The sequence below is a fragment of the Oncorhynchus mykiss genome, chromosome 7 (genome assembly GCF_057628025.1).
Source record: "Oncorhynchus mykiss isolate SJ-2025 chromosome 7, ASM5762802v1, whole genome shotgun sequence".
In the NCBI taxonomy this organism is placed as follows: domain Eukaryota; kingdom Metazoa; phylum Chordata; class Actinopteri; order Salmoniformes; family Salmonidae; genus Oncorhynchus; species Oncorhynchus mykiss.
Genome location: NC_143028.1, coordinates 11,523,160 through 11,549,935, shown reverse-complemented (window position 1 = coordinate 11,549,935; position 26,776 = coordinate 11,523,160). Strand labels below are relative to the sequence as shown.

Genomic DNA, 26,776 nt, shown 5'->3' with positions numbered 1-26,776 from the left:
GGTTTGCCATAACACAGGGTTAATAATGATTGACTCAAGACATTTCAGCTTTTCATTTTTAATTAAATTGTAAACATTTCGAAAAGTATAATTCCACTTTGACATTATGGGGTATTATGTGTAGACCAGTGACAACAAAATCTCATTGTAATCCATTTTAAATTCAGTCTGTAACACAACAAAATGTGGACAAAGTCAAGGGGAGTGAATACTTTCTGAAGGCTCCCAGTAGTTTATTGGGTAAACCACCAACCTCTCAGCATCCCTGTGCCTTCTTCGAGGTGATGTCATGAATGCATGAACCAGGTTATGTAGACAAACTGTGTAATTAGTGCAACCAATGACAATAGTGAGGGGTGTGTCATAGTAATTACAGTGATGAGGATGAAAAAGTGAAACTGTTATTGCAAAAAGTTTACAGCATGTTGAATATATTAAGGTATTGTTTTCATTATGTTGCAACATGATTAGATATTTTACATAGTATTAACATCAACATTCATTTTTTTCATTTCATATACTTTCCATATACTTTCCATTTGATCTTAGTTACATGTAATTCTTTGGTTCAAACGTAACATCTTGGGTGCACGCTGATAAGCTCTGGAAAGAATATGTTCATTTGACAGACTTGTTCATAAAAAAGGACTTGTTAATAAGAAGGGCCTGAGAACAAATTCAATATTCAGACCACTAGGGGTCAGTGTTTCTTTCCAATTCGGAAACTGGAGCTCATCTTTCTATGAGTTTCCATGTGTCGAAAATGTCTGTGTTTCCGAGTTGTCTTGAACACGACACAACTTCCGAGTTGTCTTGAACACATATAAACTCAGCAAAAAAAGAAACGGCCCTTTTTCAGGACCCTGTCTTTCTAAAGAGAATTCGTAAAAACGTTCATCTCTAGAAGCGTCTCCTTCCTGAGCGGTGTGACGGCTGTGGGCTCCCATGATGTTTATACTTGCGTAGTATTGTTTGTACAGATTAACGTGGTATCTTCAGGTGTTTGGAAATTGCTCCCAAGGATGAACCAGACTTGTGGAGGTCTACAATTTTTTTCTAAAGTCTTAGCTGATTTCTTGTGATTTTCCAATGATGTCAAGCAAAGAGGCATTGGGTTTGAAGGTAGGCCTTGAAATACATCCACAGGTACACCTCCAATTGACTCAAATGATGTCAATTAGCCTATCAGAAGCTTCTAAAGCCATGACATAAAAGGCACAGTCAACTTAGTGTATGTGAACTTCTGATGTACTGGAATTGTGATACAGTAAATTAGAAGTGAAATAATCTGTCTGAAACATTTGTTGGAAAAATTACTTGGGTCATGCACAGAGTAGATATCCTAACCGACTTGCCAAAACTATAGTTTGTTAACAATAAATTTGTGGAGTGGTTGAAAAATAAGTTTTAATGACTCCAACCTAAGTGCATGTAATTGAGGCGTATGGGTATCAAGGCAATCCATAACAAAGATGATCTATTATATTGACAAGGAAATTGAGTTGACTGTTCTAACAATGATTGAAGGCAGGCGAGATCAGGTGGGACCATTCCAATGAGACAGGGGGGTTACCATTGAGACCAGGGTCTCTCTCTCAAGGGAGCCCTGTAAACATGAACACACAATTCAGGTCAACATAAAGCAAAATAACAACATCAATACAATAAATACAACAAGAGTAATCCAAACAAACACAATGAGCACATTACCTCACTCAAAATTGATCTAAACTGTCCAATGGTGACAAGCGAATCCAGCTTCAAGGTGGCCTGGAGGCTATTCCACGAGCCTCCAGAACCAGCCAGTCCAGAGAACTGGTCTAAACATTTCTGGACCTACAATTAATATGTGAGCTGAGGTGGTGGGGGAGTCTCTGAAGAACAGCTTCATGTACAAAAAGTAACCATTGCTGGCCCCTTCTGGTAGTCAGAGACTTCAAGCCGACAGGACTATACAAAATGCAGTGATGTGTATGATAATTGTCCTCAGTGATAAAGCACAGTACTGAGTCAAAAGAGTTTAAAACAGAGGCTGCCGCATGTCACCATAATCAAGTACTGGGAGAAGCGTTGCTTAAACAATCTTCTTTCTACTTTCTAAAGTGAGGCAGTATTTATTTCTATAAAATAAACCAATCTTAATTTTCAGTTTTTCAATGTGTGTTCTAAAAAAGAGCTTATTGTCAATCAAAATACCCAAGTACTTATAATGGGGAACTTAATAAATTTTGACTCCCTTTTAAAATAAATCAGATTTGACAGTTTAGACACAAGTTGCATTTTTGCCTTTTGGTTGGCTGGAGTCTGACAATTCTTTGGGCCTTCCTCTGACACCGCCTAGTATAGAGGTCCTGGATGGCATGAAACATGGCCCCAGTGATGTACTGGTCAGATGCCGAGCAGTTGCCATACCAGGAGGTGATGCAACCAGTCCTCTCCATGGTGCAGCTGTAGAACTTTTGGAAGATCTGGGGACCAATGCCAAGTCTTTTCAGTCTCCTGAGGTGGAATAGGCGTTGATGCTCCCTCTTCACGACTGTCTTGGTGTGTTTGGACCATGATAATTTGTTGGTGATGTGGACACCAAGGAACATGAAGCTCTTGACCCGCTCCACTACAGCCCTGTCGATGTGAATGGGGGTGTGTTCGGCCCTTCTGTAGTACACGATCAGCTTCTTTGTCTTGCTCACTTTGAGGCAGAGGTTGTTGCCTGGCACCACACTGCCAGGTCTCTGGCCTCCTCCCTATAGGCTGTCTCATCATTGTTGGTGATCAGGCCTACCACCGTTGTCATCGGCAAACTTAATGATGGTATTGGAGTCGTGCTTAGCCACGCAGTCGTGGGTGAACAAGGGAGTACAGGAGGAGACTAAGCATGTACCCTTGAGGAGCCCCCGTGTTGAGGATCAGCGTGGCAGATGTGTCGTTGCCTACCCTTACCCCCTGGGGGTGGCCTGTCAGATGTCCAGGATCCAGTTGCAGAGGGAGGTGTTTAGTCCCAGGGTCCTTAGCTTAGTGATGAGCTTTGAGGGCACTATGGTGTTGACTACAGCTCAGCGTTCAATGAACAGCATTCTCACATAGGTGTTCCCAGGGCGACCCATCATTCAGAGCAGGTCCTGTTTAAAAATATATATATATATACAGTGCCTTGCGAAAGTATTCGGCCCCCTTGAACCTTGTGACCTTTTGCCACATTTCAGGCTTCAAACATAAAGATATAAAACTGTATTTTTTTGTGAAGAATCAACAACAAGTGGGACACAATCATGAAGTGGAACGACATTTATTGGATATTTCAAACTTTTTTAACAAATCAAAAACTGAAAAATTGGGCGTGCAAAATTATTCAGCCCCTTTACTTTCAGTGCAGCAAACTCTCTCCAGAAGTTCAGTGAGGATCTCTGAATGATCCAATGTTGACCTAAATGACTAATGATGATAAATACAATCCACCTGTGTGTAATCAAGTCTCCGTATAAATGCACCTGCACTGTGATAGTCTCAGAGGTCTGTTAAAAGCGCAGAGAGCATCATGAAGAACAAGGAACACACCAGGCAGGTCCGAGATACTGTTGTGAAGAAGTTTAAAGCCGGATTTGGATACAAAAAGATTTCCCAAGCTTTAAACATCCCAAGGAGCACTGTGCAAGCGATAATATTGAAATGGAAGGAGTATCAGACCACTGCAAATCTACCAAGACTTGGCCGTCCCTCTAAACTTTCAGCTCATACAAGGAGAAGACTGATCAGAGATGCAGCCAAGAGGCCCATGATCACTCTGGATGAACTGCAGAGATCTACAGCTGAGGTGGGAGACTCTGTCCATAGGACAACAATCAGTCATATATTGCACAAATCTGGCCTTTATGGAAGAGTGGCAAGAAGAAAGCCATTTCTTAAAGATATCCATAAAAAGTGTTGTTTAAAGTTTGCCACAAGCCACCTGGGAGACACACCAAACATGTGGAAGAAGGTGCTCTGGTCAGATGAAACCAAAATTGAACTTTTTGGCAACAATGCAAGACGTTATGTTTGGCGTAAAAGCAACACAGCTCATCACCCTGAACACACCCACTGTCAAACATGGTGGTGGCAGCATCATGGTTTGGGCCTGCTTTTCTTCAGCAGGGACAGGGAAGATGGTTAAAATTGATGGGAAGATGGATGGAGCCAAATACAGGACCATTCTGGAAGAAAACCTGATGGAGTCTGCAAAAGACCTGAGACTGGGACGGAGATTTATCTTCCAACAAGACAATGATCCAAAACATAGAGCAAAATCTACAATGGAATGGTTCAAAAATAAACATATCCAGGTGTTAGAATGGCCAAGTCAAAGTCCAGACCTGAATCCAATCGAGAATCTGTGGAAAGAACTGAAAACTGCTGTTCACAAATGCTCTCCATCCAACCTCACTGAGCTCGAGCTGTTTTGCAAGGAGGAATGGGAAAAAATTTCAGTCTCTCGATGTGCAAAACTGATAGAGACATACCCCAAGCGACTTACAGCTGTAATCGCAGCAAAAGGTGGCGCTACAAAGTATTAACTTAAGAGGGCTGAATAATTTTGCACGCCCAATTTTTCAGTTTTTGATTTGTTAAAAAAGTTTGAAATATCCAATAAATGTCGTTCCACTTCATGATTGTGTCCCACTTGTTGTTGATTCTTCACAAAAAAATACAGTTTTATATCTTTATGTTTGAAGCCTGAAATGTGGCAAAAGGTTGCAAAGTTCAAGGGGGCCGAATACTTTCGCAAGGCACTGTATATATCAGAGTTAGTAAAGCTGCATACAAACATTCTCTTTTTTTTGTTTTCTTGAGTAAGGCAGCTCCAAAATCAGGTATTTCAGCCGAGCTTGGTGCTTTCTGTGATGGTGGGGGCAAGCCAGCTGAAAATACGGAGCATTGCACCGTGATTGGTTCAGTGTTCTGTCACCCATGCCCCCCATGGGTGACAGAACACTGAACCAATCACGGTGCAATGCTCCGTATTTTCAGCTGGCTTGCCCCCACCATCACAGAAAGCACCAAGCTCGGCTGAAATACCTGATGAGCTTTACTAACACTATGTCACCGCCAAGTCTAAGGATAGACTTTGAAAATTCAAGCCCCTTGGGTGCTGCCATAAAGTTATATTGGAAGTGCCCTCCAAGAAGTCATTGACCTCAGATAAAATGGTGCAGCGGTCTAAAGCACTGCATCTCAGTGCTAGAAGCGTCACTACAGATCCTTGTTCGATTACAAGCTGTATCACAACCTGCCGTGATTGGGAGTCCCATAGGACGGCGCACAATTGGCCCAGCGTTGTCCGGGTTTGGCAGGTGTAGCCGTCATTGTAAATTTGTTCTTAATTGACTTGCCAAGTTAAATAAAGGTTAAATACAAAATAAAATGATGTCAAATCACATATCTACAATAGCTTTGATTGGACTTGATTGGACTGACGACATCAGTGAATCAATGAAGCCACACTGTGGTTTTCCTGCTGTTCAATTGTTTTTTCAACCCAAATAAATGTCTGTGTTATTCAATCATAACTCAAGGTATAGTACTGTCTGTATCAGTCCATCGTTTTTATTCTTTATACTTGAGTATTTCTAGACCAACAATATAAACCCCCATAGACATCGTTGTATCCACAGCTTTGTCCGTGTGTGAGTGGGTGTGTGTGTTCCAGCCCTGTGTTTATCAGTCAGGGGCAGGCTATAGAAAGTGAAAAATATGTAGCTACAATCCTTAATTCAAACAATAATGTGCTCACTCCACTGTTATTTTACTTATACTGTTATTTTATAGTTAGGTAATTTACATTTAGTTTTTTCAGAGGATGCATAACAATCAATGGAAGACCCTGAGCAGAAAAAGTCAGAGATGCACAGCCATCTACAGATGGCCAAAAAGGGACATCTTGTACACCATTGAAACATTGAAGCAAAACTACAACCAGGAGGAACCACAACACACCTCACAAAGACGGGTTAATCACCTGGTATTTGACCTCATCATAGAGGACGTGCAACCCTTTTCACGAGTAGAGATGTCTTCATTCTGCAAGCTAGTAGAAGGAATCAGTGGTGGGAGAAAGGTCATGTGTAGAGAGACTTTTGATTTAACAAATTGAAAGGGAATCTAAGTCCAAACTTCAGAGTTTAACGTCAGTCTGCACCACAGCAGACATCTGGTCTGCCCATAACAGAAGCTTCTTCGGCATGACATGCCACTGGCTCGAGGAGGACACCTTGGAGAGGGAGTTGGCTGCTTTGGCTTGTGTGAGACTGAGAGGACGTCATACCTGTGATGTGATTGCTGCCACGTTAAGTGAAATACATGCAGACTTTAAAATTCGGATGATGGCGTGAGGTTTGATGATGTGGGTGCGATTCTTGAGGAGGATGAACAAGAACTTAATTTTTTTTATCCCTTCACATCAACTTTGTGTGGCACACACCCTCAACCTCCTCGCCACCAATGAGGTGGACAAAACTTCCATCACGGAAGTTGTACAGAAGTGCAAAGTCAAAATGTTCCAGCATTTGGAACAAAGCACACAGGTCCACATTCGCTTCAGAGGCAATAGAAGACATTGCAGGCATGAAAGTAATTGTACCATATGTGACAAGATGGAGCTCAGAGTACCGTGCCATCGCCAAACTCGTAGCCCTAACAGATGACCAGCTGGGGCAAATCTGTGAAGACCTGGGTGTGAGCAGCAAACTACATCCGTGTGAGATTGCTTTTCTCAAGGAGTACAGTACAGTCCTACAGCCACTCAAATGAACTACTAAGGAAGAATGTTTCACTTCCTCTCATCAGTGGTGATGCTTCATTCAGGGCAGGTTTTGAGGCTGAATGAACTGTTTCGCTGCCAGACAAGGCTCTGCAGATAGACAAGGATTCACTCCATGGTGCTGAAAAGAAAGTTCTGCTGTTGGGACAGATTTATGTAGGCTTAACAGTGTGGGCACCGTTTGTCACTGTTATAATGCAATGAATCTATTGCTTAGTGTTGTGTAGTGGCTTTGCTGGCATGCATCAAAAATATTTGCCCCACCAAGATTTACAAGCTTAAATCAACACTGTCTCTCATTTCCTTCTCTAAACCGTACAAACCCCGGCGTTGTCAGGTCAGTTTGCTTCGCAAGCTTTCCCGGAAGTCTCGCGATTTTTCGCCGCTGGTTTTAGAAAATGAATAGTCTGCATTCAGACGTAAAGTGAAACGTCTGCAAGCATTTTACGACACTTCGTTCTCTGTCAGTAGTTTAGCTGGCTGCGTTTTTCTTGTTCATTTTAAACTGCATCACGTTCTGGTGTGGAGAGAGGAATACCAGCAGTGAATAGACGTGCAGCTGCACAACAACGGTCGTGTGAGATTGTTTTATTTTTATTTTCACTTCGAATCAAATCTAACCTAAAGCTTCCATTTGCAACCTGCAAAATCAGTCAAAAATATTGTGTATAGAATAGAACAGTAGACTTGGCTGTAAGACTTGGTTGGTTTGCAGCCTCTGGTTTTACCCGCGACACTTCTGTTGGGATACAAAACACACCATTGAAAATGGCGGAACTTGAGGACGCAGGACTACCCCAAACAATGCAGGAGACCCGAGATGAAGAGGAGCCGGGCAATTCAAAGGTAACATAATGACGCTGAGACACCGATTTGTCACTTCAAAAGTATGCCAAACAAAAACCATCGATTGCAAAGTTAAACAAACCATACAACTCTTTTCACAATAACTACTTTTAACAATTTCCACTGACGATTTTACAAAAACACATGTACTCGAACATTACAGATAAAGTTTGTTAACAGAATGACAGTATAATCTACATCAGTTTGATTACGTTTTCCAAAAACCACTCTGAATTAAGATTCAAATATGTCGGCAGAAAGAATGCGGCGTCAGCTATGATATGAAGACTCAAGTTAAAACAAAAATATATATATTTCGCTTATTGAGCCACAGTAAATGAATTGGATTAACACCCAGTAACAGAATGATGGTAATATAATTACGGGTCCCTGATCTGTACTATACAGAAATCCATAATTATGAATGTTATTCTCTTCATGGTGATGTATTCTGAGTACACAAAGGTAGAAAAATGTAATATCCTCCTTTTGCATGTTTGGGTATTCTATACACTGGCTATTATTCTGAGTTCAGTCCCCAAACAAGACCAAGTTTGGTTTGTCTGGACCAGACCAAATCTGTACCGATCATAAACATCTATGTTAAACAAGTTTGGACATTAAAGTACAGCATGGTAGAGTATAGTTCACGAGAGTACACAGTAAATTATACTGCACTTTACTGTACTAAATTCTACTGTACAGTACTTTATTGTACCGGACTATACGCGAACCTATTTTTATTTTACTGTACTGTCCAAACTTGTGAAACAGACATCTGATTAGTTCAGATTTGGACTGCCCAAATTTCAACTACTTTTCAACATCCAGGGTCGGTTGGCGCTCAGAGGGTGAGGTTGCTGATTACAGTAAATGGAAAGAGAGGGGGCTCATGGGTAGGTGTCAGTGAGCGCAGGGGTAGTTAACATTAATTGGAGGGAGAGGGAGGGGTTGTCCAGATGTCACAATCCTGCTTTGACCACCACCTGACAAAGAGAAAGTAGGTCTAACTTTACTTGTTACTTCTGTGAACTAAGAAAATATATTAAAGATATGTGGGTTTTTGGTAACAGAATTACTTCCATTTGCAAATCATTTCTGCAAAACTACATTTAAATGTTGATATTAGTTGGCAGGTGTCTTTACACATGATTGTGTTTCTAATATATTTTAAGACTATTTCTGCTAGATGTTTTCTAAGACCCCATTTCCATCTGTTTGACCAGTGTTAGGTTCTGAACAAACAGAGTAGAAACTCAAACGGACGACTAGAAAAGCTCAAACCAAGTTTATTCAACCCACTTGGGTGCTGTAGCTGCACACACAACATACAAGTCACACAAGCATATACTTATTATACCTTCTGACTAGGCAAGTCATCTCCTTGCATGTCTAAGATAAACAATCCTTCTCTGTTAGCCAGAAACACAGTAGGTTCCTCTTACTGTTATTGTCATGGCTTGCCTCAGTCTATGATCCTCATGGGAGTGGAAGTGTATGTGAGATAGGACTGTAATCAAATGGTATTTGTGGTGGGCCCCTATGGCCCCCCTCCAGCAGTGTCTTCTCTCTTCAACTGTTGACCTTATCTCGAGTTGAGTTCCACATCCCTCATGGTCCTAGTTCCAAAGCAACTGGCCTGCCTTATCAGGAAATGAAACTAGACCGTTGCTCTTTGCCTCCTTGCTCAAGAAAATGAATATTCAGCAACAACATGTTTGAACAGAATATGAACTTTCTGCGCTGCCCCTTGTCACCTCTTGTAACTTTCTATACACAGCGTTCCTATTCACCATTCATTGACTCCCAACATATACCTTTCTAATACATGCAAAGTAATAAATACATTCTAGTATGGTAATAAGGATATTTCAAGCTCAAATCCAACAGTCTCCTTTTTGAATAGTATATCCATACTGTTTAACATTTTATATAAACATTGACATTACTCATAAATGAACAGAAAATAAAACATTATTCTTATTCCCAAATGTAAAAAATAAATACAAATATTTTATTTTTACAGAGACAGTGCACATTAATCAACGTTTCAGTAAAAGTGCCGGTTTTAGCCAGCCGGCTAATTTTCAACCGCAGTCCCTGGTAGAGGTCTACCGATTAATCGGAATGGCCTATTAATTAGGGCCGATTTCAAGTTTTCATAACATTCGGAAATTTGTATTTTTGGGCTTCGATTTCCGATTTAAAAAAATAAATAAATATATATATATATTTTATTTAACTAGGCAAGTCAGTTAAGAACACATTCTTATTTTCAATGACGGCCTAGGAACGGTGGGTTAACTGGCTTCTTCAGGGGCAGAACGACAGATTTTCACCTTGTCAGCTCAGGGCATTCAATCTTGCAACCTTACAGTTAACTAGTCCAACGCTCTACGGAAGCTATACTGTTACACTGGCAATACTAAAGTGCCTATAAGAACATCCAATAGTCAAAGGTATATGAAATACAAATGGTATAGAAAGAAATAGTCCTATAATTCCTATAATAACTACAACCTAAACTTCTTACCTGGGAATATTGTAGACTCATGTTAAAAGGAACCGCCAGCTTTCATATGTTCTCATGTTCTGAGCAAGGATCTTAAACGATAGCTTACTTACATGGCACATATTGCACTTTTACTTTCTTCTCCAACACTTTGTTTTTGCAATATTTAAACCAAATTCAACATGTTTCATTATTTATTTGAGGCTAAATTGATTTTATTGATGTATTATATTAAGTTAAAATAAGTTTTCGTTCAGTATTGTTGTAATTGTCATTATTACAAATACACTTTTAAAAATCGTCCGATTAATCGGTAGCGGCTTTTTTTTGTCCTCCAATAATCGGTATCGGCGTTGAAAAATCATAATCGGTCGACCTCTATGCAGTACGCTGCAACTTTTTAAAGGATGAACCACTGTACCACCATGTGAAGAGAGACAAACACAGGCGCACACACACACACACACACACACACGATAACATACGCGCTATACACGCACGTGCACATGGATTTTGTGTTTTAGAGTAGTGGCCACTTAATGTGTTGTGAAATCTGTTGTGAATGTAATGTTTTAAAAATGGTGTAACACTTATTTTCGCTGGACCCCATAATAAATACAAATGATCCTGGTGTGCGTGACGTTCAACTTATCCTCATAGTAGTCTCAATATTGTGCTGCAGTTAGCTGTCTTTCCTCTACTGTGAGCTCTCCCCTGTACCACTACACAAAGTGGAGTGGTATCGCTCCCCAGACACTTTATTACCTACTAACTTAATCTGAGCCATGCAGATCTCTGCCATTGTCACATTCAATTATTCTTTCCAAATAACATTAATGCCTTGGTTTTTGGGACTCCATAGAATGCACGGAGATCGGTCCTGACAGAATCTGCCTCTTGGACTGACCCGTGACTCTGTCATCATATCTTTTACACTGATTTAATTTCTGTCTCTGTCACTAGTTCAGCCCCTAAAAAAACCCTAATTGGTGCTGAAAATCCACTATTTTCCATGCCTTGCTACGGGGTCCTTGAACGAGCTATCGGACAGAAACGTCGGGGTCCGTCTCTATGGGCCGAGCCGGTTTCAATGCACCTAGCCTTGCGTCTCTGAGACTTTTCTAAACGTCGTCATTTTCGTGATGGTCAAAATGAATTGAAGGTATTGCAAATGTACGAGGCTGTTTCTCGGTCCGAGAACCATCTAGAGCCACGTAACTCACCACGCACCATCGACCGGAGGTCTAGAACAGGTTTCTAAAGTTTCGGAACTCTAGGTCTGACGGTTCTTTTTTAGCTCGAACAAAGCTAACTATTGCAGCCACTGTCTGTCTCTACGCACCCCAATACGTCCCTCCTTCCAAGTTGTGTTTTAGTGTAATTTTTTTTTCCTTTGAATTTTTGGTGAAAAAATGACTGATTTACAGTTCATGGGGGTTGCCTAATCACACATATGAAGTTTTGGACAGATCTGACTTTTTTAACCCTTCGAAACAGCCCCTGAGACACCAATTATGGCACTTCCGGTTGGCACAGGAAGCTACAAATCAACACATATCCTCATTGGGGTATGCTGTTACAGAATCCTGAGTTTTAAGTCTTTACGTTGAGAACTGAGTTATTTACGGAGGGTTTAGTATGTGTGTGTTATTTCAGAAAATCATAGAAAATCACAAATCTCGCAGAGCTCCGCAGCACACTTTAAAAAGATTCGTATGAACACCCTGCAACTGGATCTGTAACCGTTGAAAAAAAAAAACGCCTATTTGTGACCATCACCAAGTTGTCATTGTTCCGTTTCTCTTAAATGACGATAGATAAATGTCTGGTTCTTTTTTTATTGACACCGGAGGCTCCTTGACTTTGACCTGAAGTGGAAAAATAATTTCTCTTTCCATTTAGGACCTTTAATCCCAGAAAAACGGCCATAACTCAAAAACCGTCGAGGCCTAGACGCCATCTTGTTCGGGGCCAACTGCCCATTATGCCAAACCTACGCTCACCAAGTTTCGGCTTCGAAATATTTTCAGTTTTCGAGATAAGGCCCCGTCGTGATTCGTGATGTTTTGCCAAATTGCCATATGATTCCGTATGCCCTCTTGTGGGAAATTCCGGGATAGCGGAAAAACGGTCAAAAACTTGTTTATTTTATAAAACGGAAACCAAATGTCCGACAAAGTTCATTTGATGACTTCCCGGTAGGTCTGGCCCTACCGCACGGCCCGACGCCGACCGCGAATTTTACAAACGATTTCGGACGTCTAGTAAGGGACCGTACATTTGCAATATGGACTTTTTCACCGATCATACACGAAATGCCGAAATGTTCCCTTAAGGTATGTCAACACACCAGCCAGCTGGTCTCCGCATGCTCTGAGGACAACGTCTGGGCCGGCAGCCTTGCGAGGGTTAACACATTCTAATGTCTTACGTCGGCCATGGAGGAGAGCCCACAGTCCTTGGAAGCGGGCCTTTTGGTGGCACTGTGTTATCCTCAAAGCGGGGCAACATGCCGCGCCGCCCCCCCCAGGTCACGAAATTTCATCAGCCGGTGATTATCAAGCAAATAAATGTCGGTTTCACGGTAATTGACCGTTTAATTAACGTAAACACATTTAGCATCTCCGTGAACACATTTAGCATCTCCGTGAACACATTTAGCATCTCCTGGCTTCCACACGCAGACCGTTGGAACATCTACTTTTTAAAAAGTCTAATAAACCATGTAGTGTAGCCTACACCTTCACTATAAATCCAGTATTTATTGTCTAAAGAAGCATGACATGAAGAAAATGTAGTGTGCTTCAGAAGAACAGAATAGCATGCTCTGAGTTGTCCTTATGTTAATTCCTGATGTAGCTATATGCCAAATGGCTGTGGGCTACACTAGTTCATTTAGTAGACAATATTTGCTTAGAATTCCATGGCATTATATTTTCTAGTTTGAAGAATACTATTGAACAAAGCTGAAAACATTCTAAATATTTTCTCCAAACGATTTGAGGTAGTGCACATGTGGCTATTCTGTGTTGAGCAGTTAACAAAGAAATAGGTACTCCTATATGGTTAATTTAGAGTTATTAATGTAACTTTAGTTTTTCTACAAACGTTGGGCTATATGTTTTGATTTTTAATACATTATAAGGCTGCATGATGCGACTAATGATGATGATTTGAAAAAAGTTGAAAGGCATGAGCTCTGTTTTGTTTTTTTGCGCAGGCTGTACACACTTTATAACCTATTCTGTGCGACAAATAAATATTCCAAACATAGTCTGGGACAGTTGTTGGATGCAATAGATCCCAAATTAATATAACCACTAGCATCAAGCTTTTTTTTACGCAATGTGGCTGATTCAACAGATCAGAACGTTTAGCATAAAATGTTGATAAACTATTAGGCTAATTCTTCACATTATAAGCGCACACGGCAGTAGGCTATAAGCACAAATGTTCCACTAGCGGGAAAACACCATTATAAAAAGTGACCGCAAATGCGATTATGCGTGTAATGCTTTAATTATAAAGGTGCATTTTTAAAGTGGAAATGTTCTTCCCCAAATGTAAAACTCACGCGCTACTTATGTATAACAGTTAGGCTCTACACCCCTTGTAAAGCGGATTAATGTGCTTAATTTTAAGAAGTTATTTGGCCACTTTAGTTGTGATACAAACCATATCAAAACATATAGCCCTATGGGCTACATGAGGTATGACTATGATTTGAAAAAGTCACAAAAAAAGGCTTTGTTTCTTATGCTATGCATCATTCACAAGTAATAGGCTAATATTGTCACCCATCAGACTATACTTGATTTAATCTTGTCTTTACGTATACTTAATGTAGGTGAAATTTGTTTTGATTTAGAATGGACCATTATCTTACACCTGTCTTGAAATGGGCAGTGGGAAACTACATGTCATCTGTGCACTTGAATGGAGGAAACTTTTCCTGTGGTTCATTTTCATGCCAGCCACAAATCAAATCAAAATGTATTTGTCACATGCACTGAATACAGCAGGTGTCGACCATAGCGTGAAATGCTTACTTACAAGCCCTTAACCAACGATGCTTTTAAGAAAATACCTAAAAAATAAAAGTTTTAAAAAAAGTAAGAGATAAGAAAAACGAATAATTAAAGAGCAGCATTATGTACAAAACAAGTTACGAACAATGTGAAAAAACTAACGAAATAGCATGATTGGTTGAGGGCCGGTAAGACGGCAGCCCTACCCACCGGCGCCATCATCAATGCTATATTTCTGTTGTAAAGATAAACAATGTGCTTAATATTAGGAAAGTTGAGAAATATATATATATATAGTATTCCTAGTCTATATAAAGCTGATGGCCTCTACTAAAAAGTGGATCCCATCACTTTGTTTTCTCGCGCAATTGCATAGCCTATGAAGTGTTTGATTCGATTTTCGATTACATTTGCGTTGATATTAGAGGGACAATAGAGTGCTGAGTACCAGGCAGTTAGCAAGTTTGGTCGACTACTAATGACCAGCACCAGCATCAGAGCATGGAGAAGCCTAATTACCATGACTAAACGTTCCTGTGGAATTTGTCTGCCTTCATGACTCGTGACCACCGGTGTGGCTGTAATACGGTCACCTCAACAGCCCTGGGTAGCACTAATAGTCTGAAAGTTATTAACTGACCCTCAGCTCATCGAGAACCCTGGCACATTATGTCCATTTTAAGGCAAGAGAGAATGTAGTTTAATTCCTTAGACTCAGTGCTATTACTTACCTTCCATACTCCTTTCTGTTCCAAGATTACACCTTGTTCTGAACAGACTATGTCCAATGTACTAGTCCTGTTATCAAGTTGTTCCACCCAGATTACTGTGCCTTCTGTGATTCTGTGGCGTTAGTCCTGACTCTACCCCAATGTACTCTCGTGTCTTCGTATTTGGCCACCCATTCTATGCGTTTTGTCCATCTATCCCTCTTACATGTGGCATTGACCATTACAGCGACTGACACAGACTAGGGTGGTGAAAGTAGCTCCTACACCCCACCCAACTGCTTGTTTACAGTGGAATCTACTCTTACTAAGGCTGCCGCCTTGGCGATTCTCTATGGCTATTTTATCTGTATGACTCGTATGTGCTTCACATTTCACTACTGCTAATTTACTGGGTAATTGACATTGCCCTTTTTTGATTGGTGTTCCTGTTACCCCCCCCCCCCCCCCTATTGTCACACACAGCATACCCCGTCACCCTCTTCCCTTCTGTGGTCATGTAACTAAAGCCTTCTGTGTAATTTGATCTGGGTTACATACATGCTTCTCCCTCCCCAGGCAACGGCGTTAACAACGCAGGATCCAAAGCACCGATTTTATGGCATTGTAGATTTTCCCCATTTAACGTTAACTCCCATTTTGTCCATCTTGCACTAGTAATGTGCTGTTAACTGGTTGCTACACCATGTGGAACATACAGATGTACTTGTTGACACATTGTGATCGATGCAGTGTTATGCAAAACCCTTTCTGTCGCCTGTACTGCCCCCAGACATGGCGGCGTTCCTCTCGCTACAGTCTAACGGTTTACTCCAGTACATGGTCTCTCTTCTTCCCCTTTTGATTTTGCGTAACCACCGCACTACAATTCCCTTCCCGCTCATGTACAAAAATGTTAAGGTCATTTTAGGTTTGGTAACCCCAATGCTGGCGCTTGACACAATTGCTGCTTTAACTCAAACTGTGAGAGAGAAATGACATATTTACCTGATTTGTTTGATATTAATAGTTAGATATTTCTGTCCTGTCAATGCTACACCTGTTGTATTCGATCAGAGTGAAGGCCGTGAGGCCGATACGTAAAGCTTATTAAAGAGCAATGATGCTTTCAAGAGCAGTGTGTGGGTTTCTTCTTTTTTCTCATTTTATTCTACTGTTACCATGCACCTGCAAAAAGGAGGGCTCAGATGTGCGAGTGCCTTTTTTCAATTTAGAATATGACGGAATAAAATGTCTAACAAAATTGAAAAGGCCTAGGGTTTTCCTGAGTGTGCGATGAGTGTTTGGTCGTGCCAGATAACTCATTGTCTCTACTGGATTGTGTGTAATGTGCTTTGTGCCTTTTGAAATTGAAACCCCCAGATATGTTAACTCCTGTTTTGCCAATTGGGCTTTCTTATGTGATGCTTTGTGACCCTGCTCTGCCAAATAGTTTACTATTGTTGTAAGGTCTCGCATATGAGTTTGTCTTTTGACACCAACAACAAATCATCTATGTACTGTACCAGATGGAACCCTCAAATGTAACGTCCATTTTTATAGTTTACTCTGCTACTTGAGTCATCCCTCTCCGCTCTCACTCTCCACGCCACTTTCCACACAGACTTAGTCCCACCCACTGTCACTCAAGGAGTACATTTGTCGTTGCTAGACCACGAGCCACTTTCCTTCAGTCTGCATGGCCAATGCAGCACATGCAACAATGTTCATGACAAAAATGTTTCAAATCAAATTTTATTAGTCACACGCACCGAATACAACCGTGAAATGCTTACTTACGAGCCCCCAACAGACAGTGCAGTTTTAATAAATATGGATAAGAATAAGAGGGGAGGGGGGGCAATGCGCATAGTCTGGGTAGCCATTTGACTAGATGCTCAGGAGTCTTATGGCTTGGGGGTAGAAGCCGTAGAAGCCTCTTGGACCTAGACTTGGTGCTCCGGTACCGCTTACCGTGTGGTAGCAGAGAGAACAGTCAGAAGCACTTCATGGCTACAGACGTGAGTGCTACGGGTTGGTAGTTAGTTAGGCAGGGTTACCTTAGTGTTCATGGGCACAGCCATTATGGTGGTCTGCTTGAAACATTCAATGCTATCTTGGTGCCAGCCTCTGACTGTGGGGGTATGTAAACAGCTACAAAGAATATAGACAAACTCTCTCAGTAGGTAATATGGTCTGCAGCTTATCATGAGAAACTCTACCTCAGGCGAGCAATGGCTCGAGACTTCCTTAGATATCGTGCACCAGCTGTTGTTTACAAAAATACGTTGACTGCCGCCCCTTGTCTTTACCAGACACCACTGTTCTATCCTGCCGGGAAACATCATATAACCAGCCAGCTGTATGTTGATGTTGTTCAGCCACGACTCCGTGAAGCACAAGATGCTCGTTTTTAATGTCCCTGGGTAGTTTGATCTTCCCAATATCTCGTCCATTTTATTGTCCAAAGATTGCATGTTTGCGAGCAGAATTGAGGGGAGTGAGGGTTTATTCGATCGCCTCCTCCTCAGAAGGCAGCCCGACTTCGGGCCTCTCTCTCCGCCTCCTCTTCACGCAGATCACTGGGGTCGTGGTCTGTTCCCAAGGGAGGCGTATATCCTCCGTCTCGGGCTCGTCCGAGTCTTGAAAGAAGAAAAAGGATCCTGATAGTCTGTGGTGAGTTTTGATGTCCTAGAAGTTTTTTTCGGTCATAAGAGACGGTAGCGGCAAAATTATGTACAAAAATAGTTAATTAAGTTACAAACAACGCAGATAAACAAACAAAAAAACAATAGGTTGGGGACACAAAAAACATCTGCCTTCTGTTCCGGCACCATTTGACACAATTTGATCTTAATATAAATCCACAATTGTTCTATAATTACAATATTAGTTTGTTTCTTACATCTGCAAATAGCTAGTTAGTATTTTCTTAGCAAGTTAAGCTAAATCGTGTTAGCCAATAATGCTAATCTCTAGTTGGCTAACTATCTGGCTAACTGCTAGTTAGCTGGCTAACTAGCTAATAAAAGTACTGAGTCAGATTAAACGTAAGCTAGCTAATACAGCCTGATACCAGTGCTAGTGGAGGCCTACATCAGCATGTTGTTTGTGCAACAGTATCATATAAATCAAAGGGGAATAGGGGAAGCATCAATATGTTGGCTATATGAATAAAGATTTAATGTAGCCAAAGATAATAGGCTCCCCTAGGAAACACGGAACATCACTTTTGTTCCTACACTGTCACAGTAACTCGTCCATGACATTTTCATTCGTTGTCATGTCAAACAACACTGTATTCAAAGTGCCCACTATTATTTATATTCTAACTATATAATTATAATAAACATTCTATTTCCATGATTCCAAAAGTTCACCCAAGTGTTTTAATCTAATCGCAATTGCAACATTTGGTTAAAAATGAGGCCTAGTATTTTTGCCCATATCGTGGCAGTGTGTAAATTATCTCAAATGAGTGCAGGAAATGCGGGAAATGATTTTAGGTTGAAGTTGAATTGAACGGTGTAAGCCAATCAGAATGGAGAAAGACCCCTTGAAATAATTTAGAATGTATGTGTTGCCATCCTAGGATCAGTCACTACTCATAAAGCAAATGTGGAACTTTTATTCATCAAAAACATAAAATACCGTAATACCGTGAAAAATACCATGATATGATATTTTGGCCATATCGCCTAGCACTACGCTGTACCAGTCTGAGGGAATAGATGCCAATAGGTCTGCCAAATCCGCTACTACTGCTGTGATTTTCACTGCATGTTTGTTTATGCCGTGAACATTCACTTTAAAACGCCATTTTAGTCCTTCCTTTACTGGAAATAAAGGGCTGTTGCATCGGACTGGTCCTCGTACCGCAATTGTTTTTATCTAACTAGGCAAGTCAGTTTAGAACAAATTCTTATTTACTATGACGGCCTACCTATTTACAATGACGGCTATGCCTCCCTCTAGTAATATTGCCACTGATTTCTCAGCCTCCGGTTTCATAGGATATTGCTTTACCGTTTGCAGTGGGTGTACCTCCACCACAACAGGGTTGCAGCCTTCAATCAGACTGCAATCTAATGAGTCTTTTGCCTATAGGGTATGACCCTGAAACAACTATTGCTCGGCTTTCACCGTCTGTACTGCCCATGTTAATTTGTTACCTTTTGAGAATCCACTCCCCTGGCTTTTCGCAGAGATGATCCAACCCCACCATTGGTTCCACAACCGTCGCCATGTAAAATTAGCATGGTATTGTTACTGGTCCTATGATCTAGGACAGGGATAATGGTTGTTTGGCTTTCGATTCCCGCCTGTTACTCCGCTGAATGTGTTACTTTTTTCCTGTCGCAAATGTAGCTAATTTCTCATCATGAGCCATTAGTGATATTTGAGCGCCGGTATCTACTCGGAAGCTGTGTTTGACGTAGCCTCCTACATCTCCTTCCACATGGAAACCATTATCTTGCTGAACCACAATCGACTGCACAGAGGCTAGATATACAGTACCAGTCAAAAGTTTGGACACACCTACTCATTCCAGGTTTTTCTTACATTTTTACTATTTTCTACATTCTAGAATAATAGTGATGTGAACTTTTGACTGGTACTTTATATAACAAAATATTCAACTGCTGTCAAGAATCCCTCAGTTTTGTCATTCGTTTGCTGGATCACTCATTCTACCCTGTTTCCTCCAGAAACGGATAGATTTGTGTCCCTCTTTTACTGGGTCTGGTGGTGCTTTCATAAAAATATGCATTTCGCTCACACTCAGTGGCTGAAGGTGATGCTGAATTTGGGGCTGCTGGGATAGGCTTATCCTCCACTGGGACTATTTGTCTCGTATAATACATAACTGGTGTCTCATGCGTTCGTACTGGACGCACATCTCTGATAACCTGGATCATGCTGATCCACTATCCAGGACTACTATGTGCGGGCTCGTAATGTGCCCATCCGCCGCGTCTCGTAACCCATGTTGCTATTTTTCCTCTTCATAGAGGGGTATAACGGTGATACACTAGATGTACCTGTTTCACTTTGTAGCCTGGGGGGCGAACAGCGGAGGAGTGGCAATGGCATATACAAGTATTTTGATACTGTTGAAGCCAAACCATGACTTGTTTTATTTGCTTTTGTCTATCCTCAAGGGCTCCCTCTAATTCCTGGTTTCCTTTTGACTCTTTTCTAACGCATTAGCCAATTCCTGCTTCTGTTCATCTCATCTGTGCGCACGCCCTTCGGATACGCCTAGTTCTTTTTGTTTTTATTAGTCATTTTATTGCTCCATTTTACCTAGCCGGTTTTTATTTTTGTAACCTTTTTTCCATTTTGATCCTTTGCTGATAAAGTGCTGTGGTTAGGATGCCGGTGTATTGTGGTCTGGGCCGTTCTTTGATTTCAGTGTTCCACAATACGATGGCATCCATACACTCTTGGCTGGATTTAAACTGTCCATCGGTGGGATGTGTACCAATTTTCACCACTTGTTTGATTCTTGGTGCTGTTCGTATGCCTTTTTTTCACTGCTTCGAATGCTTTGGTAACATTCTACCTTTCCACCCCTCCCGGATGCCATATCAGGCATTATTGGCTCCGCTCCACCCCCAACGGTTATGTTTCTGTACCCACGGTTATAAAACTCACCTTCTATTAATGACTTTCCCAAGGTACTGATACTACTCTCCGGGGGAGTGGGTAACAGTGTAGGCGCTTAATTATTTTGTCACTCATCCTAACAGTTTTGGTGCTTGACGACACTGTGTTGTATGCACAGACTATTGTGGATGACTCACCATGGAGGGGGCCGCCCTCCAGAACTTACAGGCAACCTATCACCATCCACCTTCCCATTCACTGACAATGTTTCATCTTTAAGCACAGATATCTGCTATTCTCCACCGTGTGCCTTTCTCCTTCTACATGGACTACTCCTCTACAACTGTAGTATACAAGAATGACAATTCATCCATACACACACCACGGTTTATGGCCACCACGGTTGGGGCTTTCACCCCCCTTGGACCTTCGTCCCACTTACGGATCTCTCAGGGACCCAACCCCCCTGGGACCTATCCTACACGGAATCTACACTTCACCGTGGGGCCACCCACGGATCTCGCAGGGACCCAACTCCACTCTGGACCTATCCTTGCAGAACCTACCCTACACCATATCTACTGTTCGTAACACAATGGGACTACTGAAGAAACTCAGGTTTCCTAGGTCCATATCCTATCATTTGTGTTCAGCCTATGACTCTTCTCCCAGAGATGTCAGAATGAGTGGTGACACTCATAGGAACTGTAGGAACTGTGGCTACCTTGTTTTTGGTGCCGGCTCCAGCTCAACTGATTCGGACTCTCCAGATCGACTGTAAATCGTGGTGAATCACTAGCAACACCAACTGTTAGGTTCTGAACAAACAGAGTAGAAACTCAAACGGACGACTAGAAAAGCTCAAACCAAGTTTATTCAACCCACTTGGGTGCTGTAGCTGCACACACAACATACAAGTCACACAAGCATATACTTATACCTTCTGACTAGGCAAGTCATCTCCTTGCATGTCTAAGATAAACAATCCTTCTCTGTTAGCCAGAAACACAGTAGGTTCCTCTTACTGGTATTGTCATGGCTTGCCTCTCTATGATCCTCATGGGCGTGACAGTGTGTGTATGTGAGATAGGACTGTAATCAAATGGTAATACATGCAAAGTAATAACTTCTAGTATGGTAATAAGGATATTTCAAGCTAGAATCCAACACCAAAAATGAAACCCTTTCCTTATTCCTAATTTTTTTAGGATGGAAAATGGTTGAACATTTGATATATGCCTTAAATTCTCAAAAATATAGGCTCTTAACTTTTATTTGACACTTCACATGCTAGTGCTCATGGGGCTTTTTACATGGAAATGCCCACTACTACTACTGTCAATGAACCTTTTCTAGCCTAGATCACAAGCCAATGCAATCAATATGCTATATCATGGTGATCGCTAAGCCTAATGACAAACAACAAATCATCATTATCATGTTGATACTGCTAGGTATTTCAAATGATTAGACCTAGCTACTACTGTAAAGATGTGAAGACCCTAAGTTATTTGTTTAGCTATTTATTGTATATGCTATCTATTCTAATTTGCACTTGAACCATAATGAAAAGTAGGCTATATTATAACAAAATAAATGTTGTTTTAGAGAACAGAGACGATAGACCTATTAGTAATTATGCCATTTTAAATGTATTTCCAGGCAGAGGAGATGGACACCTCAGAAGACCTGCAAGATGACAACCTGATCGAGGGGGACCTCTTCCACAGTTCTAATAATGAGCAGCAAGATGGACATTTGGCAGTTAGGAGGAATGTTATATTAGAACGAACAAAATTCAACCAAAGACAACAGGAAGCAGGAGAGACAGCTGATGATTTTATCTCTGCACTTCATTGTTTGTCAGAACATTGCGGTTATGGAGCTCTGCTCAGTGAGATGATAAGAGACAGACTAGTCATGGGCTTATGTGACAGAACACTGTCTGAGCAATTACAAATGGACCCAGAAATAACACTGGATAAAGCTGTCACACGCATTCGTCAAAATGAACTTGTGAAAAAGCAACAGGACCTGCCAGAGAATAACTTCAAAGCTGTCAGCAGTGCAGCAAATGTAGAGAGTGAGCTTTCACATAGCACACCGCAATGCCCAGCCAACACCCAGTGCCAATCTGAGAAAAATAATAAAAACTCAGACAGACCACAACAAACCCAAACAACACAGGATAATGGAGAGGAGCCCCAACATACAGGTGGCACTGATGATTGGATTGAGGGTTTCAGTCCTGGAGGAGAGAAGCCTCACTACTGCTTTGATTGCGGTAAGAGCTTTAGAAAAGTGAGGGATCTTATAAGACACCAGCGAACGCATACTGGAGAGAAGCCTCACCACTGCCCTGATTGTGAACAAAGTTTTGCTCGGTTAGATCGTCTTAAGTCACACCAACTAACACATACAGGAATGAAGGCTCACCAATGCCCTGATTGTGACAAAAGTTATTCTCAATCGTATCATTTGAAAAGACATCACCTGCGAAAGCATATGAAAGAGAAATACTTCCACTGCAATCATTGTGAGGAAATTTTCTCCAGACCGAAAGATCTAAAAACACACATGCATGTACATGCTGGAGAAATGGCATACCTTCAGCAAGAAACTCATACAGGTAAGAAGCCTTACCACTGCTCTGAAATTAATCAGTGCTCCGACTGTGGGAAGAGCTTTCGACAAGTGGGGGATCTTAAAAGACACCAACGAACACATACCGGAGAGAAGCCTTACCACTGCCCTGATTGCGACAGAGCTTTCAGTCGATTAGATCGCCTTAAGTCACACCAGCTAACACATACAGGAGTGAAGGCTCACCAATGCCCTGATTGTGACAAAAGTTATTCTCAATCGTATCATTTGAAAAGACACCACCAGCGAAAGCATATGAAAGGGAAATACTTCCGCTGCAATCATTGTGAGGAACTTTTCTCCAAACCAGAAGATCTAAAAACGCACATGCATGTACATACTGGAGAAAATGCATACCTTCCACAAGACACTCATACAGGAAAGAAACCTTACCACTGTTCAAGGTGTGATAAAAGATTTACTGACATGGCAAAACTAAGATCACACCTTCCAGTACACACTGGAGACCTGGCACTCCACTGTTCTGACTGTGGAAAGTGTTTCTTAAACAAGTCAAAGTTTGAAAGACATCAAAGAACACACACTGAAAGTGTACTATACCTTTGCACTGACTGTGGGGAGGGTTTTTCAAATATGCAACGGTTGGAAAGGCACCAGCGAATGCACACTGGAGAGAAACCATACCACTGCACCGATTGTGGGAAGAGTTTTGCACTTGAAAAAACATTTAAGTGTCACAAGCAAGCACATAAGTTCAAACTCTCTGGAGAAAGAGCAGCCTATCCTTGCTCGGAATGTGGAAATACTTTTTCTCGTTCATGTGACGTGATGACTCATGTGAGAAGGGTGCATAATAAAGAGAGACCTTTCCAGTGCTCCTGCTGTGGAAAAAGGTTTTTCCAAAAGAACTCACTCACAATACACATGAGAATTCACACTGGAGAGAAACCATACCACTGCTCAGAATGTGGACAAAGCTTCTCCCAAATTAACGACAGAAAACGGCACCAGAAGAGGCAACACACTGGAGAGAAGACGACCTCTATTCTGCAGTTTGAAAGGCAAAGTCACAGAGACAGTCAATAAGAAAGGACTAACAACAGACACAAAAATGCAATATAGTAACAGTATCACTGTCTTAATGCATAATTTTTTACATTTTTACTAATAGTAAACTTTATTTTATAAACCACATTTTTTAAATATCTTATCACTCTTTTAGTTTCCACCCTGTATAAATTAATTCATCAATTCTCGCCTGCACCTAAATCATTCCGTAAGGCCAAACAACCAAATGGGTAATTATTTTCCCAGTTAAACTACCCAAAATACTATTTCAAAGATTACAGCAACTGTAGTAAACATGGGCTATTAGAACCAAGGTGTGAATATCAGTGATGTGATCATCAGAGTATAAATCATGTATGGATGTATGGAATAATTTGGGAAATCCAATTAAAAATAAAAATGTCTCAGTATTCAAACTGGTGAACAGTTATTAGATGTCCATGATATTTAGGTTGGCATGTACTCTCCTCACCTCTGAAAGAGCGGTCAGAAGATAACCGTAGCTACTGACAGTGTATTTTAAAATTTGAAGCGTCTTGAATTTTAAAAGCCCTTTTCCACATTTCTTGCATGAGTATGGTCAGACTCCTGTGTGCACTTGCATGTTGGCTGCGACATGAATGACTTGGCTGAATCTTCTCCCGCAGACGTCACAGCTGAAAGGCTTCTCTCATGGACTTGCCTTTTGAGATAACTGATTAGTAGAACGTCTCTCACAATCACTGCACTTGTGGGGTTTTCTCACCTGTATTGATCTGCACATGTATTTTAAGAGTGTTTTAACCATTACCCGTGTGTGATAGCTTGTGTATTCTCAGTTGGTTATTGTAATACATTCTTTACACATACAGTGGAGTCTAATAACTATATAAAATAAATAACTCAAAACTGCGCTATATTTCAGGGGCGGCAGGTAGCCTAGTGGTTAGAGCGTTCGACTAGTAACTGAAAGGTTGCAAGATCGAATCCCTGAGCTGACAAGGTTAAAATCTGTCGCTCTGCCCCTGAACAAGGCAGTTAACCCACTGTTCCGTCATTGAAAATAAGAATTTGTTCTTAACTGACTTGCCTGGTTAAAGGTAAAATAAATAAAAATGTAATGCAAAAAAAATGGGTGAAATTATTTTATACTAATGCAATTGCTCAGAGATTTTGTTTAACAAGAAATATGTTTTCTCAAAGGTAGCTGTCAACAGTTTTTACATCCCTAAACATACTTATAAATAAAGTATTGAAAAGTTTTGTATTTGGCCCCATATTCCTAGCATGCAATGACTACATCAAAGCTTGTGACTAAAACTTGTAGGATAGATTTGCAGTTCGTTTAATTTTTATTTAACTAGGCAAGTCAGTTAACAAATTATTATTTACAATGATGGCCTACCAAAAGGCCTCTTGCGGGGACGGGGGCTGGGATAAAATAACAAATATAGGACAAAACACACATCACGACAAGAGGCAACACTACATAAAGAGACCTAAGACGACAACTTGGCAAGGCAACAGCAATGTTTTAATTGTTTCAAATGATTTTGTGTCCACTAGAATTGAATTGTCATTACATTATTTACTATCATGGATGACAAAGGGAAAACCGGCCATGTTGCGGACACGATCTTGCTTCCGGACTAGCTAAACACCACCTTCGACCGCTTTGAGGATAACACAGTGCCACCGATGCATCCCGCTACCAAGGACTATGGGCACTCCTTCTCCGTGGCCAACATGAGTAAGACATTTAAGTGTGTTAACCCTCGCAAGGCTGCCGGCCCAGACGGCATCCCTAGCCGTGTCCTCGGAGCATGCGCAAACCAGCTGGCTGGAGTGTTTGCGGACGTATTCAATCTTCCTATCCCAGTCTGCTGTCCCCCATTGTTCCTGTACCCAAGAAAGCAAAGGTAACTGAACTAAATGACTATCGCCCCGTAGCACTCACTTCTGTCATCATGAAGTGCTTTGAGAGGCTAGTTAAGGATCATATCACCAGTGCAACTGGGTCCTGGACTTCCTGATGGGCCGCCCCCAGGTGGTGAAGGTAGGAAACAACACCAACTTTGCTGATCCTCAACACATGGGCCACACAAGGGTGTGTGCTCAGCCCCCTCCTGTACTCCCTGTTCACCCATAACTGCGTGACCACGCACGCTTCCAACTCAATCATCAAGTTTGCAGACAACACAACAATAGTAGACCTGATTACCAACATTGACGAGACAGCCTACAGGGAGGAGGTGAAGGCCCTGGCGGAGTGGTGCCTCTCACTCAACGTCAACAAAACAAAGGAGCTGATCGTGGACTTCAGGAAACAACAGATGGAGCACACCCCTATCCACATCGATGGGACCGCAGTGGAGAAGGTGGAAAGCTTGAAGTTCCTTGGTGTACACATCACTGACGATCTGAAATTATCCACACAGACAGTGTGGTGAAGAAGGCGCAGCAGCACCTCTTCAACCTCAGGAGGCTGAAGAAAGTTGGCTTGGCCTCTAAAACCCTCAAACATTTACAGATGCACAATCGAGAGCATCCTGTCGGGCTGTATCACCGCATGGTACGGCAACTCCACCGACCTCAACCACAGGGCTCTCCAGAGTGTGGTGTGGTCTGC

The 26,776-nt window shown here is 41.5% G+C and overlaps 1 protein-coding gene across 2 annotated transcripts; it reads left to right on the top strand.

Annotated features, from left to right (window-relative positions):
* Positions 1-982: 982 nt before the first annotated feature.
* On the top strand, positions 983-24,584 carry LOC110528867 (uncharacterized). 2 transcript variants are annotated; one of them, XM_021611027.3, is made up of 2 exons: positions 983-1,122; positions 22,159-24,584. In XM_021611027.3, the coding sequence occupies exons 1-2, from the start codon at positions 1,090-1,092 to the stop codon at positions 24,184-24,186; spliced, it is 2,061 nt and encodes a 686-aa protein (XP_021466702.3). In that variant the 5' UTR covers positions 983-1,089; the 3' UTR covers positions 24,187-24,584. The 2 variants fall into 2 exon arrangements, with proteins under 2 accessions (XP_021466702.3, XP_021466701.3); XM_021611026.3 differs by lacking the exon at positions 983-1,122 and adding an exon at positions 7,237-7,639.
* Positions 24,585-26,776: the final 2,192 nt, after the last annotated feature.

Coding starts and splice junctions, on each gene's coding strand:
- LOC110528867 (XM_021611026.3), top strand. CDS start 7,562: ATGGCGGAACTTGAGGACGCAGGACTACCCCAAACAATGCAGGAGACC. Junction 7,640..22,158: donor AGGAGCCGGGCAATTCAAAG/GTAACATAATGA, acceptor ATGTATTTCCAG/GCAGAGGAGATGGACACCTC.